This window comes from Dictyostelium discoideum, assembly GCF_000004695.1.
Source record: "Dictyostelium discoideum AX4 chromosome 2 chromosome, whole genome shotgun sequence".
Lineage (NCBI taxonomy): Eukaryota > Evosea > Eumycetozoa > Dictyosteliales > Dictyosteliaceae > Dictyostelium > Dictyostelium discoideum.
This window is the reverse complement of record NC_007088.5, coordinates 8417376-8430753: the sequence shown is the minus strand read 5'-3', so window position 1 is coordinate 8430753 and position 13378 is coordinate 8417376. Positions and strand designations below refer to the sequence as shown.

Sequence of the window (13378 nt, the reverse complement as noted above, 5' to 3'; positions counted from 1 at the left end):
CAGTGAATCATTCGATCCAGCACTTTATTTAAAAGCATTAAGTGCACCGGTTGTAGATGGTAAAATCAATGATACAAATAATATAATATCACATCTCGATAGTAAATCAACTAAAAATAACAATAATAATGGTAATAACAAATGGGTTGAAAATGGTAATATAATTGATTTAAATGAATTTGGACAAGAGGTAGTTGTTGCATCAGGTGGTTTAGGTGGAAAAGGTAATTATAATTTTGCATCTGGTTCAAATAGATCACCAGAATATGCTCAACCAGGTACAAAAGGTGAAATTAAAAGAATTGAATTAGAATTGAAAATCATTGCAGATTTTGGTTTAGTAGGTTACCCAAATGCTGGTAAAAGTACTTTATTATCAGTGATTTCAAATGCAATTCCAAATATTCAAAATTATGCATTCACAACTTTAAATCCATATGTTGGTGTAATTGATTTCTTTGATATAGATAGTCAAGTTTTAAAAGAAAAACTTAATTCAACAAAAGTTAATAGTACAAATAATCTTTCAAAACGTAAAAGAAATATTAATAATATTATAAATGGTTATAGTAATAATAATAATAGTAATAATAATAATAATAATAATAATAATAATAATAATAATAATAATAATAATAATAATAATAATAATAATAATAATAATGATGGTAATAATAATTTAATAAATTCAATTCCAACAAGTACAATTGCAGATTTACCAGGTATTTTAGAAGGTGCACATTTAAATTTAGGATTAGGTTTAGATTTTCTTCGTCATATTGAAAGAACTAAAGCAATAGTTTATGTATTGGATATGTCAAATAATGGTTTACCAGCAATTTGGGATGGTAAACAAGTAAAAGTGGTTACAAATCGTTATGGATATATTCAAGATGAAGATGATTTAATTGAGGCTAAAAAAGAAATTAAATCTAAAATCCATGATCAACACTATAGAACACCATGGAAAGATTTTTCAAGTCTTTTAGAGGAACTAGAAAATTATAAACCTGGTTTAACTAATAAACCCTCAATTATTATTGCCAATAAAATGGATGGTGAATATGCAGAGAGTCATTTAGAAGAATTTAAAAAAGCAACTAAAAATTTATTCAAAGGTAAAGAATGGAATATTATACCTATAAGTGCAAAAAATAATCAAAATATATTATCAATTAAAAAAGGTTTAAAAGAAATTTTAAAAAAATTATACAATTCAAATTTAAATAATTAAAATAATTTTAAATTTATTATTATCATTTTTCATTTTTTTTTTTTTTTTTAAAAATAATTCAAATAAAATAAAGTTTATTGTTATATTATTATCATCATTTTGTTAAATAATATTTTTGAAGTGTTAAAACTGAAGATTCAACAACGCCTAACCTTTTTTTAATTTGATCAATATTATCACGAGTTTCAATCATAAAATCGTTCATTGAATTCATCATTTCGTGAATTAATTTCAATGTTTCATTCTCTTCAGTTGTAATTGTAGTTGTAGTTGTAATAGTTTCTTTTGGTTTTATATTTAATTTTGGTGATGATGAGGTTGTTGTAGTTGTTGATGATGATGATGATGACGATGATGAATTATTTGTAGTATTATTTGTTGATTTTGAAGGTGAAAATATTATTGGTTTTGGATTTGGTGATTTCACAAGTGATGATAAAGTTAAAATATTTGTTTCATCTTGATTATTATTATTATCTTCATTATCACTTTTATCATTATTATTATTATTATCTTCATTTTCGTTCTCATTATTATTATTATCAACCATATGAATTATTTCTTCATCTGTGTACCGATAATGATGTTTTTGTTTTTGTTCAATTTGTTGTTGATGTTGTTGATGTTGATGTTGATGTTGTTGATGTAATTCTTGTTTATTATTTGAAAATATTAAAGGCGAAGTAGAAAGTGATGAAGAGGAAGATATATTAAATTCTTTAAAGTTTGTTGGTATTTTAGAAGTGGTATTTAAATTAATTGAAGTTGTAGTTGGTTTTAAAATTGGTGAATTTGAATAAGATGGTGTTGGACTCGTTTTAAAAGCCGATGGTAATTGGTTTGTAGTGGTAGTATTTGATATATTAAAACTACCACTATTGGATGATTGAGAGGATGAAGATGATAATGACATTGAAGAATAAGATGTAATTTTCTTACTACTTAATGATGGTGATGATAATGGTGTATACTTTTTATATGGACTTGGTTGTGAATGAATTGGTGGTGTTGATGTTGGCGTTGATGGTGTAGTTGGTGAAGTCTTACGTGGTGACTTTAATAAAGGTGAATTATAAATTGATTGATTTTGTTGTTGCTGTTGCTGTTGAAATTGTTTATTAAATTTAGCTTCTATAAATGGTGGAGTTGTCGGTATATTACTAACAATATTAATTGGTGGATTATGCTGATTATAAAAATTATTATTTGATTCGTTTATATTATTATTATTATGATTATTATTACTACTATCTAAATTATTATTATTATTATTATTTGTATTTGTATTATTTAAAAGTGATTCATTATATAATTGAATTGATTTATTTACACTATCTCTAATTGATTTTATCTTTTTTTTTTTTTTAAAAAAAACAAAAAAAGGGGGTTAATATATTTTATTTTAATTTATTTAAATAAAGAAATTTAAAAAACATACTTTATCATATTTACAATCATTTAAAGATTTTAGAATATCATTTATCCTATTAAAATAAAATGATTTTGGAAGAATATCTACAATAGTTTGTAATAAAGTTGCAGAAGAATTTCTAGCAGTCCAATCATTTGAAGTTAAAGTTCTTATTGAATTTGAAATTAGAGTACCATTGATTTGATCAATTAAAGAATGAGATAGAGAATTATGATAAATGAAATAATTTGATCCAACCATTTTAAATAAACTTGAAATGGTTGAAAGTATATGTGGTACACAATACTGAGTTGAAAATGAAGACATTGAAGCCGATGATGATGATGGTAATTGAACATTTATTAACTTTTTCAAAAGTTGATTTAAAATCTTTGGTAATTGTGGACAAAGTAAGTTATTTATATCATAAATATTTTCAATCACTTTTTGAATGGCCAGAATGGAAGCACATTGAATATGTCTACTTGGTAGATTGATTATCATTAATATTGGATTTAAATAAACATCGATTAGACTAGTTGAAATTGATAATTGTTGTTGCTGTTGTTGTTGAGTTGGGTTACTACTTAGACTATTGGATAGATTGCTTCCATTGATATTTACATTACAACTTCCAATACCACCATTGGTTTTAAATAAATGTTTTTGTTCAATGATAATGTTATTACAAGTTATACCCAATGTTTCCAATGTTATCTCTAATAATCCTGATGATGTTGGTTCACTTAATCTTCTAATTATGAATGAAATGATCTTATTGAGATATGATGATAATCTATTCCTAAATATTGATACCATTGTACCTAATAATTTTATAACTTCCCTCTTACCAATATTATTAAAATCCTCACTACTTTCAACAATACAATCCATAAAAAATTGTAATTGATTTAAATTTAATAATCCATGAACTTGTGATATCAAATATTGCATTGCATGAGCTATTTGATCTTTTTCTCCCAACTTTTCAAATACTGTCAATAAATTCCTTCTCCATATTAAATTCTCTGCAAATTCATCATTTGATTTTTTACAATGCAAAAAACTATTGCTCATTTTCCCAAAAAAAAAAAAGAAAAAAAAAAACCAAAAACAAAAATAATTCTTTTTTTTTCCTTTAAACTAATTACTAATTGTATTTTTTTTTTATTATTTTAAATATGATATTAATATGGATTAGAAAAAAAAAAAAAAAATAATTGGGTTGTTATTTTTTTTTTTATTATTTTTTTTTTTTATTTTTATTTTTTTGTATTTTCAAAATCTGGTACTCACCTTGTGATGTGGGGGTTGGAGTCTAACATAAAATTGGAAAGATAAAAAAAAAAAAAAATGCTAGATGTTATTGCTATGTTTTATTATTATTTATGTTGTATACAGCGTGAAAATAAAAAAAAAAAAAAAAAAAGAACGATTGTTTTTATATTATTTTATTTTTTTTTTTTGTTTTTTTGTAAAATTAATTTAACAATTCAAAATAAAAAAAAAAAACAGTTCTTTTTTTTTAAAAAAAAAAAAAAATAAAAAAAAAAAATTTAAAAAAAAGATCAAAAAATGATTGGCGGGCAATTTTTTCATTGTGTTTATAATAAAAGAAATGATCAAAAAAATGATCTTTTTATTTTTTATTTTATTTTATTTTTTTTATTTTAGTATTGGTTTTTATTTTTATTTTTTTTTATTTTTTTATTTTTTTTTTTTTTCCTAATAAGTATTTGCCATCAAAAGAGCAGCAGCTGTTTGTTGATAATCATTTTGCCTAATTTTTTTTTTTTTTTTTTTTTTTAGAAAATAATAACATAAAAATAAAAAATAAATAAAAAAAAAAAAAAACTATTAATACATTACATTCTATTTTTAAAAGATTTTAATTATTACTTTTTTTTTTTTTTTGGTTGATCTCTTTTTTTATTTATAGTTTGTAATTTAATTTTTTTTTATTATTTTTTTTTTTTTTAATTTTTTTATTATTATTATTATTATTATTATTATTATTATTATTATTATTATTATTATTATTATTATTATTATTATTATTTTAATATAATACCTTACGATAATTTATTTTGAATTTGTTTATGAATTTGACAAAGGAAATCAATGTAAGAGACAGAATCAACACCTTTGTCTTCATGGAATTGTAATCTAAGATGAGCATCAACAGGATCACCTTGAACGACGAAAATGACAGGTCTATCTTTGTAACCACGAAGTTGAGTGATTGAAGCGATGATAGCTTCAATACGTTGATGATATTCGTTTTGACCATTTAAAGAATGATAGAGTTGTGATAATTTACTATTGGTATAACCAAAGGTACTCTCGATACCGAAAAGATCACGAAGATAATTGGTAGCAGCAAATTGTTGAATCCAAACCATAATTTGTCTACCATCTTCATGAATGTAAATACCATTTTGAGAGATTTGATCGGCCGATAATCTAATGAATGATGGTAATACAATGTGATCATAGTTTGGATGTTTATAACCATCGCCAGGTAATAAATTATGAATTGGATAGGTACGTGGATAAATCAATGGTATAATTCTTGAAGGTGCTGATGAAGTGTATAAATTCAAATAGAAATAACGCAAATCTTGACTGATATCTGGTGAAAGACGGAAACATGGTGTTTTCATCATTGACAATATATAGATTGGCATCAATTTAATACCCTCTGGTAAGATCAATTGAGTTGCCTTCTTATCGGATGCACAATTCTTTCTATAGGATGCTAATAAATCAACACCTTTATCAACTGTATTTGAACGAACTGTAGTTGGTGTAGTTGTCAATACCTCTTTACTTGCTACTCTTGCAAAATAGGTTGTAATTGAATCTAAATCTGAATCTTTAAATAAATTTGTTAAAACTGAATCAACTGATAATCTTAAATTATGAATTCTAATTCTAGTTTCACCTTTAATATTTGTATATCTAAATAAAATAAAATAAAATAGTTAATTATAAATATTATAATATATTTTATATATATATAATAATTATTATTTAAATAATTTAATAAAAACTTACATCATTGCAAATTGAATATAAGCTTTTGATTTTGGTTTTAATTTATCATCATATTTTAATACTGATGTAATTGATTTATCAGAGGTCACGCCAGCCATTTGAATGAGACCATTCTCTTCAGTGATATTACCATAATGAGCAGAAACAGTGATACCTCTAGAGGATCTAACTTTAGAGGTTGCGTTGAAACCAAATTCCATTGTAACATAATGAATGATATCACTTGTGAGTAATTCAGAGTGAACTTCGGCCGAGTAATTATTGTAGAGATTGATATGACCACCAGTAGCGGTTGCCAATTGAGCATAGGATGGTACATCACAAATCTCTGTTGGAATTACAAAGAGATCCACTGAAACATTCTTTGCAACACATTCAGTTGCTACCGTCTTATAGAATTGTGAACCGTTTGGTGATGGTTGAATTGATTTTTCGACACGTTTAGCGATAGCACCAGGTGAACCTTTTGGAAGGGTAGTATTGAATGTGAAAACTCTACCACCAATCTTTTCCAATGACATTGCAGCGGCTTGAACAGCGGCACCAAATGCAAATGGTTGATTCGATGGTTGTGGACGTTTGAAGAAGGTTTTGAAATTATCGAAAAAGAAATCCATCAATTGTTTAGACTCACGATAATCCACGAGGAAACCGTCATTAACTGGTACGAAAACATTGTCAGCTGTCAATACTTTCATTTGTGGATAGGCATAGGTTGGTTTGAATGACCAAAAGTGAACCTCTGTATCGTAGGTGATGATACCAACTTTGGCTGGTATACTATCATATCTTTCATTGAGAATTCTTCTGATGGCATTGATTACATTCTCGACGATACCACTATTGATGGTAACTTGTGAAATTTCAATCACGAAAACATAACCCGGTACTTGAGCTGCATTTGCTTCAGTCTTTATGAAATCGTAGGAACCCCTTTGAAGTTCAGGTCTTTGTTCGTAATCGGTACGTTGACCATTTGGAAGCGTGGCACTAAAGTATTCTTGTGGTACTTGATTTTCAAATTCACAGAAACGACAAGTAAAATATTTACCACCATTGGTGAATGGATTGAATGGATTGATATAACTGTGACAACGTTTACATTGAATTGGTCCACCTGGTGTACGAATCACTGGTACCTCACCTGAAATACCATTGTATGCCAATGGTTGAACATGAATTGCAAATGGAATATGAATTAGATTAAGAGTATCCTCATTCTCTGGAATGGTATACAATGTTGAACGAATGAAATTTGGTGATGCATTTTGTTGATCAATCACTAATTGTTGAACTGTTGATGGTGGTGGTGACACATCTGAATTGGTCTTATAAATATAATTATTAAATTGTTCTAAAATTGCTGTTGGGCTTGGCACTTTTGACATATTAATTCTATTATCCTCAATTTGTTGTTGATTTGGTTGTTGTTGTGGTTGTTGTGGTTGCCATGGTTGTTGTTGTTGTTGTTGTTGTTGTCCAACGAATGGTGGTTGCCCATATTGTTGTTGTTGTGGTTGTCCATATTGTTGTTGTGGTTGTTGGTTATTTGGTCCAAGTGATAAATTTTGTAAACCTGGTACTGGATTACTATTCCATTGTTGTTGTTGTTGTGGTTGTTGTCCATATGGTTGTTGTGGTGGTTGTTGTTGTTGTTGTTGTTGTTGTTGTTGTTGTTGTTGTTGTTGTTGTTGTTGTTGTCCATATGGTTGTTGTGGTGGTTGTTGATTATATTGATATTGTTGTGGTTGTTGTGGTTGTTGTGATTGTTGTGATTGTGGTTGTTGATACATATTACCACCGCTTGGTTGATTTGGTGAGTATTGTTGATAATTGTTCATTGGTGGTTGTGAAGTATTTGTAGTTTGTTGATAACCTGTATTATTTGTCATTGGTGGTGGTTGAGAATAACCTGTTGGTTGTGGTGGTGCTGATGTATTATTTGTGATTGGTGGTGGTGGTTGGGTTGGTGATGATAATGAATTTGTTTGTGGTTGTTGAGAATAACCTGTTTGTTGTGGATAACCACCTTGATATTGTTGTTGTTGTGATGTTGGTGGTGGTGATGATTGTGATGATTGTTGAGGATATCCTCCCATATTATTATTATTGATTGGTTGTGATTTTGATGGTGATTGTTGTTGATTAGTTGGTGGTGGTTGTGAATATACTCCAGTATTATTAGTCATTGATTGTGGTGGTGATGTTTGTTGTACAGATGGGTTTAATGGTGCTGAATTTGTAGTTGGTGGTGCTGAATTTGTAGTTGTAGGTGGTGATGTTTGTTGACTATATGGGTTATATTGTTGTGTTTGTGGTTGTTGTGGATATCCACCTTGATTTTGTTGTGGATAACCCTGTGGTTGTTGTGGGTATCCTTGTTGTGGATATCCACCCCTTTGATGTTGTTGTTGTTGTTGTTGTGGATAACCACCCTGATTTTGTTGTGGATAACCCTGTTGTTGTTGTTGTGGATAACCACTTTGTTCTTGTTGTTGGTTTGGATAACTCATTTTTAACTATTATTTAATTTTCCAAACACAAACACTATCAATTATATCTATTTATCTATTTTTTATTTTTTTTATTTTTTTATTTTTATTTTTTTTTTTATAAAATATTAAATTAAAAATTAGTTTGAGAAAAACAAACACACTCAATTTAAATCATTTAAAACTACCTACATAAAAGAAAATATAATTGTATTGAGTGTTTATTATTTTTAATTTTAAAAAAAAAAAAATTAAAAAAAAAAAAAAAAAAAAAATTAAATTTTCACTTTTTTTTTTTTTTAAAATTTTTTTTTTTTTTTTTTTAATTTTTTAACTGTGCACATCACATAAATAAAAAAAAAGTAATGAAAATAAAAATAAAAATAAAAATAAAAATAAATAAAAAAAACAAAAAAAAAAAAAAGAATTAAATTTTGACTCAAAATTATAAATAAAAAATGTAATATTAGTATCTGCAACATCGATTTATTAATTTGGTCAAGATTTTTGAGTCAAAATGAAAAAACTAAAAAACTTCGTCGGTGGCAAATCCATAAAAAAAAAAAAAAAAAAAAAAAAAATCCATAAAAAAAATAAACAAATAAAAAAAAAAAAAAAAAAAAAAAAAAAAAAAAAAAAAAAAAAAAAAAAAAAAAAAAAAAAAAATCAAAGAATAGAAAATAATAATAATAATCAAAGAATAGAAAATAATTATTAAAAAAGTAATGATTACAATGCAGCAAATATAACTCAACTAAAAAGTCAGCACAAAACAGCTTGCAACCGTGTTTTTCAAATATTTTTATTTTTATTTTTTTTTTATTTTTTTTTATTTTTTTTATTTTTTTTTTTTCCAAGACCAAATTAATTCACAATTTTTTTTTTTTTTTTTTTTTTTTTTTTTCACCCATTAATTTAATTAATTAAGATAAATAAGATTAATATGTTATATACCAATAAAAAAAAAAAATAAATAATTTTTTAAATTTTTTATTTTTTCTTTTTTTTTATTTTACATATATATAATAAAATTAGTAAGGAAAAAAAAAAAAAAAATAAATAAATAAATAAATAAATAAATAAATAAATAAATAAATAAATAAATAAATAAATAAATAAATAAATAAATAAATAAAATAAAAAATCATAAGAAAAAAAAAAACAAATAATAAATAAAAAAAATATATATATATACATGAAAAGAATACCATTTAAATTATGTATTCTTTTAGTGATAATACTTGGTATTGGTGTAATATTAATTGGAATTTATAAAACTGATTCATTACCTTTAACAGATTTTGGTAAACAAGAAAAAATAAACACAATAATAAATGAATATAATTTCAAATGGGGACCAACAAATCATAAATATCAAAAAACTAATGATGATAATGGATACCAATTAAATAGTTTTACAAGTACCGGTAGAAACATTAGAAGTAGTGATGATAACGATAACACTAACACTAATAATAATAATAATAATAACAATAATAATAATAATAATAATAACAATAATAATAATAATAGTAATAATAAGAATAGTAATGGTAGTAATAGTAGTAATAATAATGATGAAAATAATAAATGTGAAAGTACAATTCAAGGAAGTACATATATTGCAGATGATCAAGGATATGTTTGTTTACGATCTCAATGGGATTCAGTCACAGGATGTTGTTTTGGTGGAAATAAAACTAGCACTACAACTAACAATAATAAACATTTTAGAGATGATGATGATGATGATAATGATAATGATGAAGGTAATCAAAAAACTACCAATAATAAAAATAGAGGTGATAATGAAAATCAAATAGAAAACGAAGAAATAGGTGTACAAAGATTTACATGCTCAAGATGTTTAGGTGGTGAAGTTTCAGATTGTTGTGATTCTTATGAATTTTGTATTTCATGTTGTATGAGACAAGACAAAGTTTCAATACTGCATGATACATTAATTAATTTCGCTGAAAAGAATTTAGATAAGAAATATTTAAAGAATCAATTCGACCTTTGTTCAATGGCATGCAGAACTTCTTCCGCCTCTTTAGTGAATCAACGTGAATACCAAGATCCAGAATTTAAATTTTGTTATTCTTCAAAAATACCTCAACCTTTTAATTTGTAATTTAGTCTTAAAATATTAATAATATTATTAAGGTTCAAAAATAAGAATTTGGACTTTTAAATAAAAAAATAAAAAATAAAAATAAATTTTTTTTCAGTTGTAAAAAAAATCTGAAAAAAAGGTTGGGATTCCCCGACAAAAAAAAAAAAACATTCGGTTATAGGGTTAAACATTCTAAATTCGAAAATAAATTTAATTTAAATTGGTTTTTGCCAAAATAAATAAAAAATAAAATAAAATAAAAATAAAATAAAATTTGTTTTTTTTTTTTTTTTTTTTTTTTTTTTTTTTTTTTTTTTTCGTTTATATTTTTTTTTTTTTTTTTTTTTTATTTTCATTTCATTCTTCTATTTTATTTTTCATTAAAATTAAATATTTTTGTAATAATAAATAATAATAAATTATAAATAATAAAAATGAGTTATAGAGCAATTGCACTTGACCTTGATGGTACAATTTTAAATTCAAATAAACAAGTTAGTGAAAATAGTAAAAGAGTTTTACAATATATAAGTAAACCAGAATTTAAAAATATTGATGGAGAAGAAGTTTTAGTATTATTAGCAAGTGGAAGAGCACCATATTTAGTTTCACCAGTTGAAGAAGCATTAGGGATCGATTGTTATTTAATTGGATATAATGGTAGTATTTGTTTTGGTCGTAAATCCGAGGGTAGAAATACAGTATTCTCACATAGTATCGATAATAGTAATCTCAAAGCCATCTTTAAATATGTTGAAGAGAATAATCTCTTTTTAAATATCTATGGTGATGGTATCGTATATGGTATTGATAAACCGGAATTGGCAGAAAAACCAAGACGTTATTCAATTATGACTGGTGCAACCTATAAATTAATTCCAAGTTATTCAACATTACCAGAGGATTTCACACCAGCCAAATGTTTAATCATTTTAGATGATGATAAAGAATGTGATCAATTATTGGAAACTATGCGTCCACTATTCCCAACACTTTCATTAGTTAAATCAAATTGTATGAATAAAGATTACAAACAATACTATGTAGAATTTCTTGAACATGGTGTAAATAAAGGAACATCAGTCATTGATTTCTGTAAAGCTAAATCAATTGATTCAAGTAAAGTCGTAGCATTTGGTGATGCTGAAAATGATAATGAAATGTTAGAACAATCTGGTCTTGGTATTTGTTTAGCAAATGGTACTGATATCACTAAATCAATTGCAAATAAAGTTTCACAATATACAAATGATCAAGATGGTGTTGCAAGAGAATTAGTAAAATTATTTAATTTACCTGAAAATTTAATTCAATAATAAAATTAATAATATTATAAAAAAAAATAAAAAAAAATAAAAATTATTTATATATTTATTTAAAATTTAATTTTATTTCCTTTAATATATAATGATGAAAGATTTCTATCATCACCAAGATAAATGAATTTTTGGAAAATATCTTTTAAAGTTTCACCATCGAAACAATCAAATGGTGAATTTTGAACGAATGGATCAATGATTTGAGCATCAAAATCTTTACCAACAATGAAATTACCAATACGATGATCCAAGTTTACAACTTTACTACCACCAACAGTTGCTAAATAGAAAGCCTCTTCAAAGGTTAATGGTGTATGATTACCATTGTTGAAAAAGTGAGAATTTGAACATTTGATAGAGTCACGAATAACTTGAAGAATGGAAGGATGATAACCACCAGATATATCAGAACCTAAACCCAATTTAATATTTGCTTCTAAAACCTTTCTAACATCAAGATTACCACTACTTAAAGTGAAATTACTAATTGGACAATGTGAGATGGCAGTTTGTTGAGTTGAAATTAATTTAATCTCTTCATCTGATAAATGAACACAATGAGCCATAATGGTACGTTCATTGAGTAAATTGAAATGTTTATAGACATGAGTGTAACTTTCAATACCTGGATATAAAGATTTGACCCATTCAATCTCATCTTTATTTTCAGAGAGATGTGATTGAATTAAAGTTTGTTTCTCATGTGATAGATTACCCAATGCTACCATAAGTTCATCGGTACATGATGGTGCAAAACGTGGTGTGACAATTGGTTGAACTAATGGGTTACCTTTGGCGAGAATTCTATCTACAAACTCTTTAGTATTGGAAATTGATTGTTCTGTAGTCTCAACGTAATGATCTGGTGAATGACGATCCATACAAACTTTACCAATGAATGCACGTTGACCACGTTTTGATACAATCTCTGCCAATAGTTCACTTGCCTCCAAATGAATGGTTGCATAATAACAACAGGTAGTGGTACCATGACGTAACATACGGTCTACAACTTTACCATAAACATTCTCCGCAAATATTAAATCCTTGAATTTACTCTCTACTGGGAATGTGTATTTCTCTAACCATTTTAATAATGGTAAATCTGTACCTGTGCCTGCATTATGATATTGTGGTGCATGAGCATGTGTATCAATAAAACCTGGAATTAAAAATTTATTACCCATATCAATCACTGATTCTTGCTCATTAATACCATTATCTGTACAAATCATTGTTACATCCTTTTCTAATTGTTTCAAATCTTCATAATTTGATTTCATATGTTGAATTACACCATCTTCATCAATACCAATTAATGAATTTGGTAAAATTTCAACTTTACCAATCTCTATTGAATGTATAACTGTACCTTTAAATAATTTTATAATTTTACTTTAAAAAAAAAAAAAAAAAAAAAAATAAATAAAATAAAATAAAAATAGATTAATAAAAATAAATTAATAAAAATAATTTAATTTTATTGTTTTTTTTTTTTTTTTTGGGTGGAGATTCCTAATAAATCTAGGTTTCGGTAATATAATTTTTTTTTTTTTTTTTTGTGTTTCGGCAATATAATTTTTTTTTTTTTATTTTATATTTTTTTTTTATTTAATTTTTTATTTTTTTATTTTTAACTTTGAAATCAATATAATAAAAAAAAATCTGTTGTGTTTTATTTTTATAAATAAAATAATATAAAAAAAAAAAAATACTTACTTGGCTTTCATCATTTTTTTATTTATTATA

The 13378-nt window shown here is 25.3% G+C and overlaps 6 protein-coding genes across 6 annotated transcripts in view; 3 read left to right on the top strand and 3 right to left on the bottom strand.

Moving 5' to 3' along the window:
• gtpbp5 (GTP1/OBG family protein) overlaps nucleotides 1–1234 on the top strand; it is a gene marked incomplete at both ends in the record, with an annotated part of 1887 nt that extends 653 nt beyond the window's left edge. The window contains one exon of the mRNA XM_637391.1: nucleotides 1–1234. This exon is cut by the window's left edge and continues 653 nt beyond it. Coding sequence (XP_642483.1) covers nucleotides 1–1234 — 1234 coding nt within the window.
• Nucleotides 1235–1328: 94 nt separating this feature from the next.
• Nucleotides 1329–3722, bottom strand: DDB_G0277799 (hypothetical protein; the record flags this gene model as incomplete). The annotated part of the gene is made up of 2 exons (XM_637390.1): nucleotides 1329–2585; nucleotides 2673–3722. 2 exons carry the CDS (start codon nucleotides 3720–3722, stop codon nucleotides 1329–1331), a joined length of 2307 nt encoding a protein of 768 aa, XP_642482.1.
• A 995-nt stretch (nucleotides 3723–4717) lies between these two features.
• sec24l (hypothetical protein) lies at nucleotides 4718–8215 on the bottom strand (the record flags this gene model as incomplete). Its single annotated transcript, XM_637389.2, has 2 exons — nucleotides 4718–5606; nucleotides 5703–8215. 2 exons carry the CDS (start codon nucleotides 8213–8215, stop codon nucleotides 4718–4720), a joined length of 3402 nt encoding a protein of 1133 aa, XP_642481.2.
• A 1174-nt stretch (nucleotides 8216–9389) lies between these two features.
• DDB_G0277747 (hypothetical protein) lies at nucleotides 9390–10328 on the top strand (the record flags this gene model as incomplete). The annotated part of the gene is made up of 1 exon (XM_637388.1): nucleotides 9390–10328. The coding sequence occupies one exon, from the start codon at nucleotides 9390–9392 to the stop codon at nucleotides 10326–10328; it is 939 nt and encodes a 312-aa protein (XP_642480.1).
• A 416-nt stretch (nucleotides 10329–10744) lies between these two features.
• Nucleotides 10745–11626, top strand: DDB_G0277745 (HAD superfamily hydrolase-like, type 3; the record flags this gene model as incomplete). The annotated part of the gene is made up of 1 exon (XM_637387.1): nucleotides 10745–11626. The coding sequence occupies one exon, from the start codon at nucleotides 10745–10747 to the stop codon at nucleotides 11624–11626; it is 882 nt and encodes a 293-aa protein (XP_642479.1).
• A 59-nt stretch (nucleotides 11627–11685) lies between these two features.
• guaD (guanine deaminase) lies at nucleotides 11686–13362 on the bottom strand (the record flags this gene model as incomplete). The annotated part of the gene is made up of 2 exons (XM_637386.1): nucleotides 11686–13024; nucleotides 13349–13362. 2 exons carry the CDS (start codon nucleotides 13360–13362, stop codon nucleotides 11686–11688), a joined length of 1353 nt encoding a protein of 450 aa, XP_642478.1.
• Nucleotides 13363–13378: the final 16 nt, after the last annotated feature.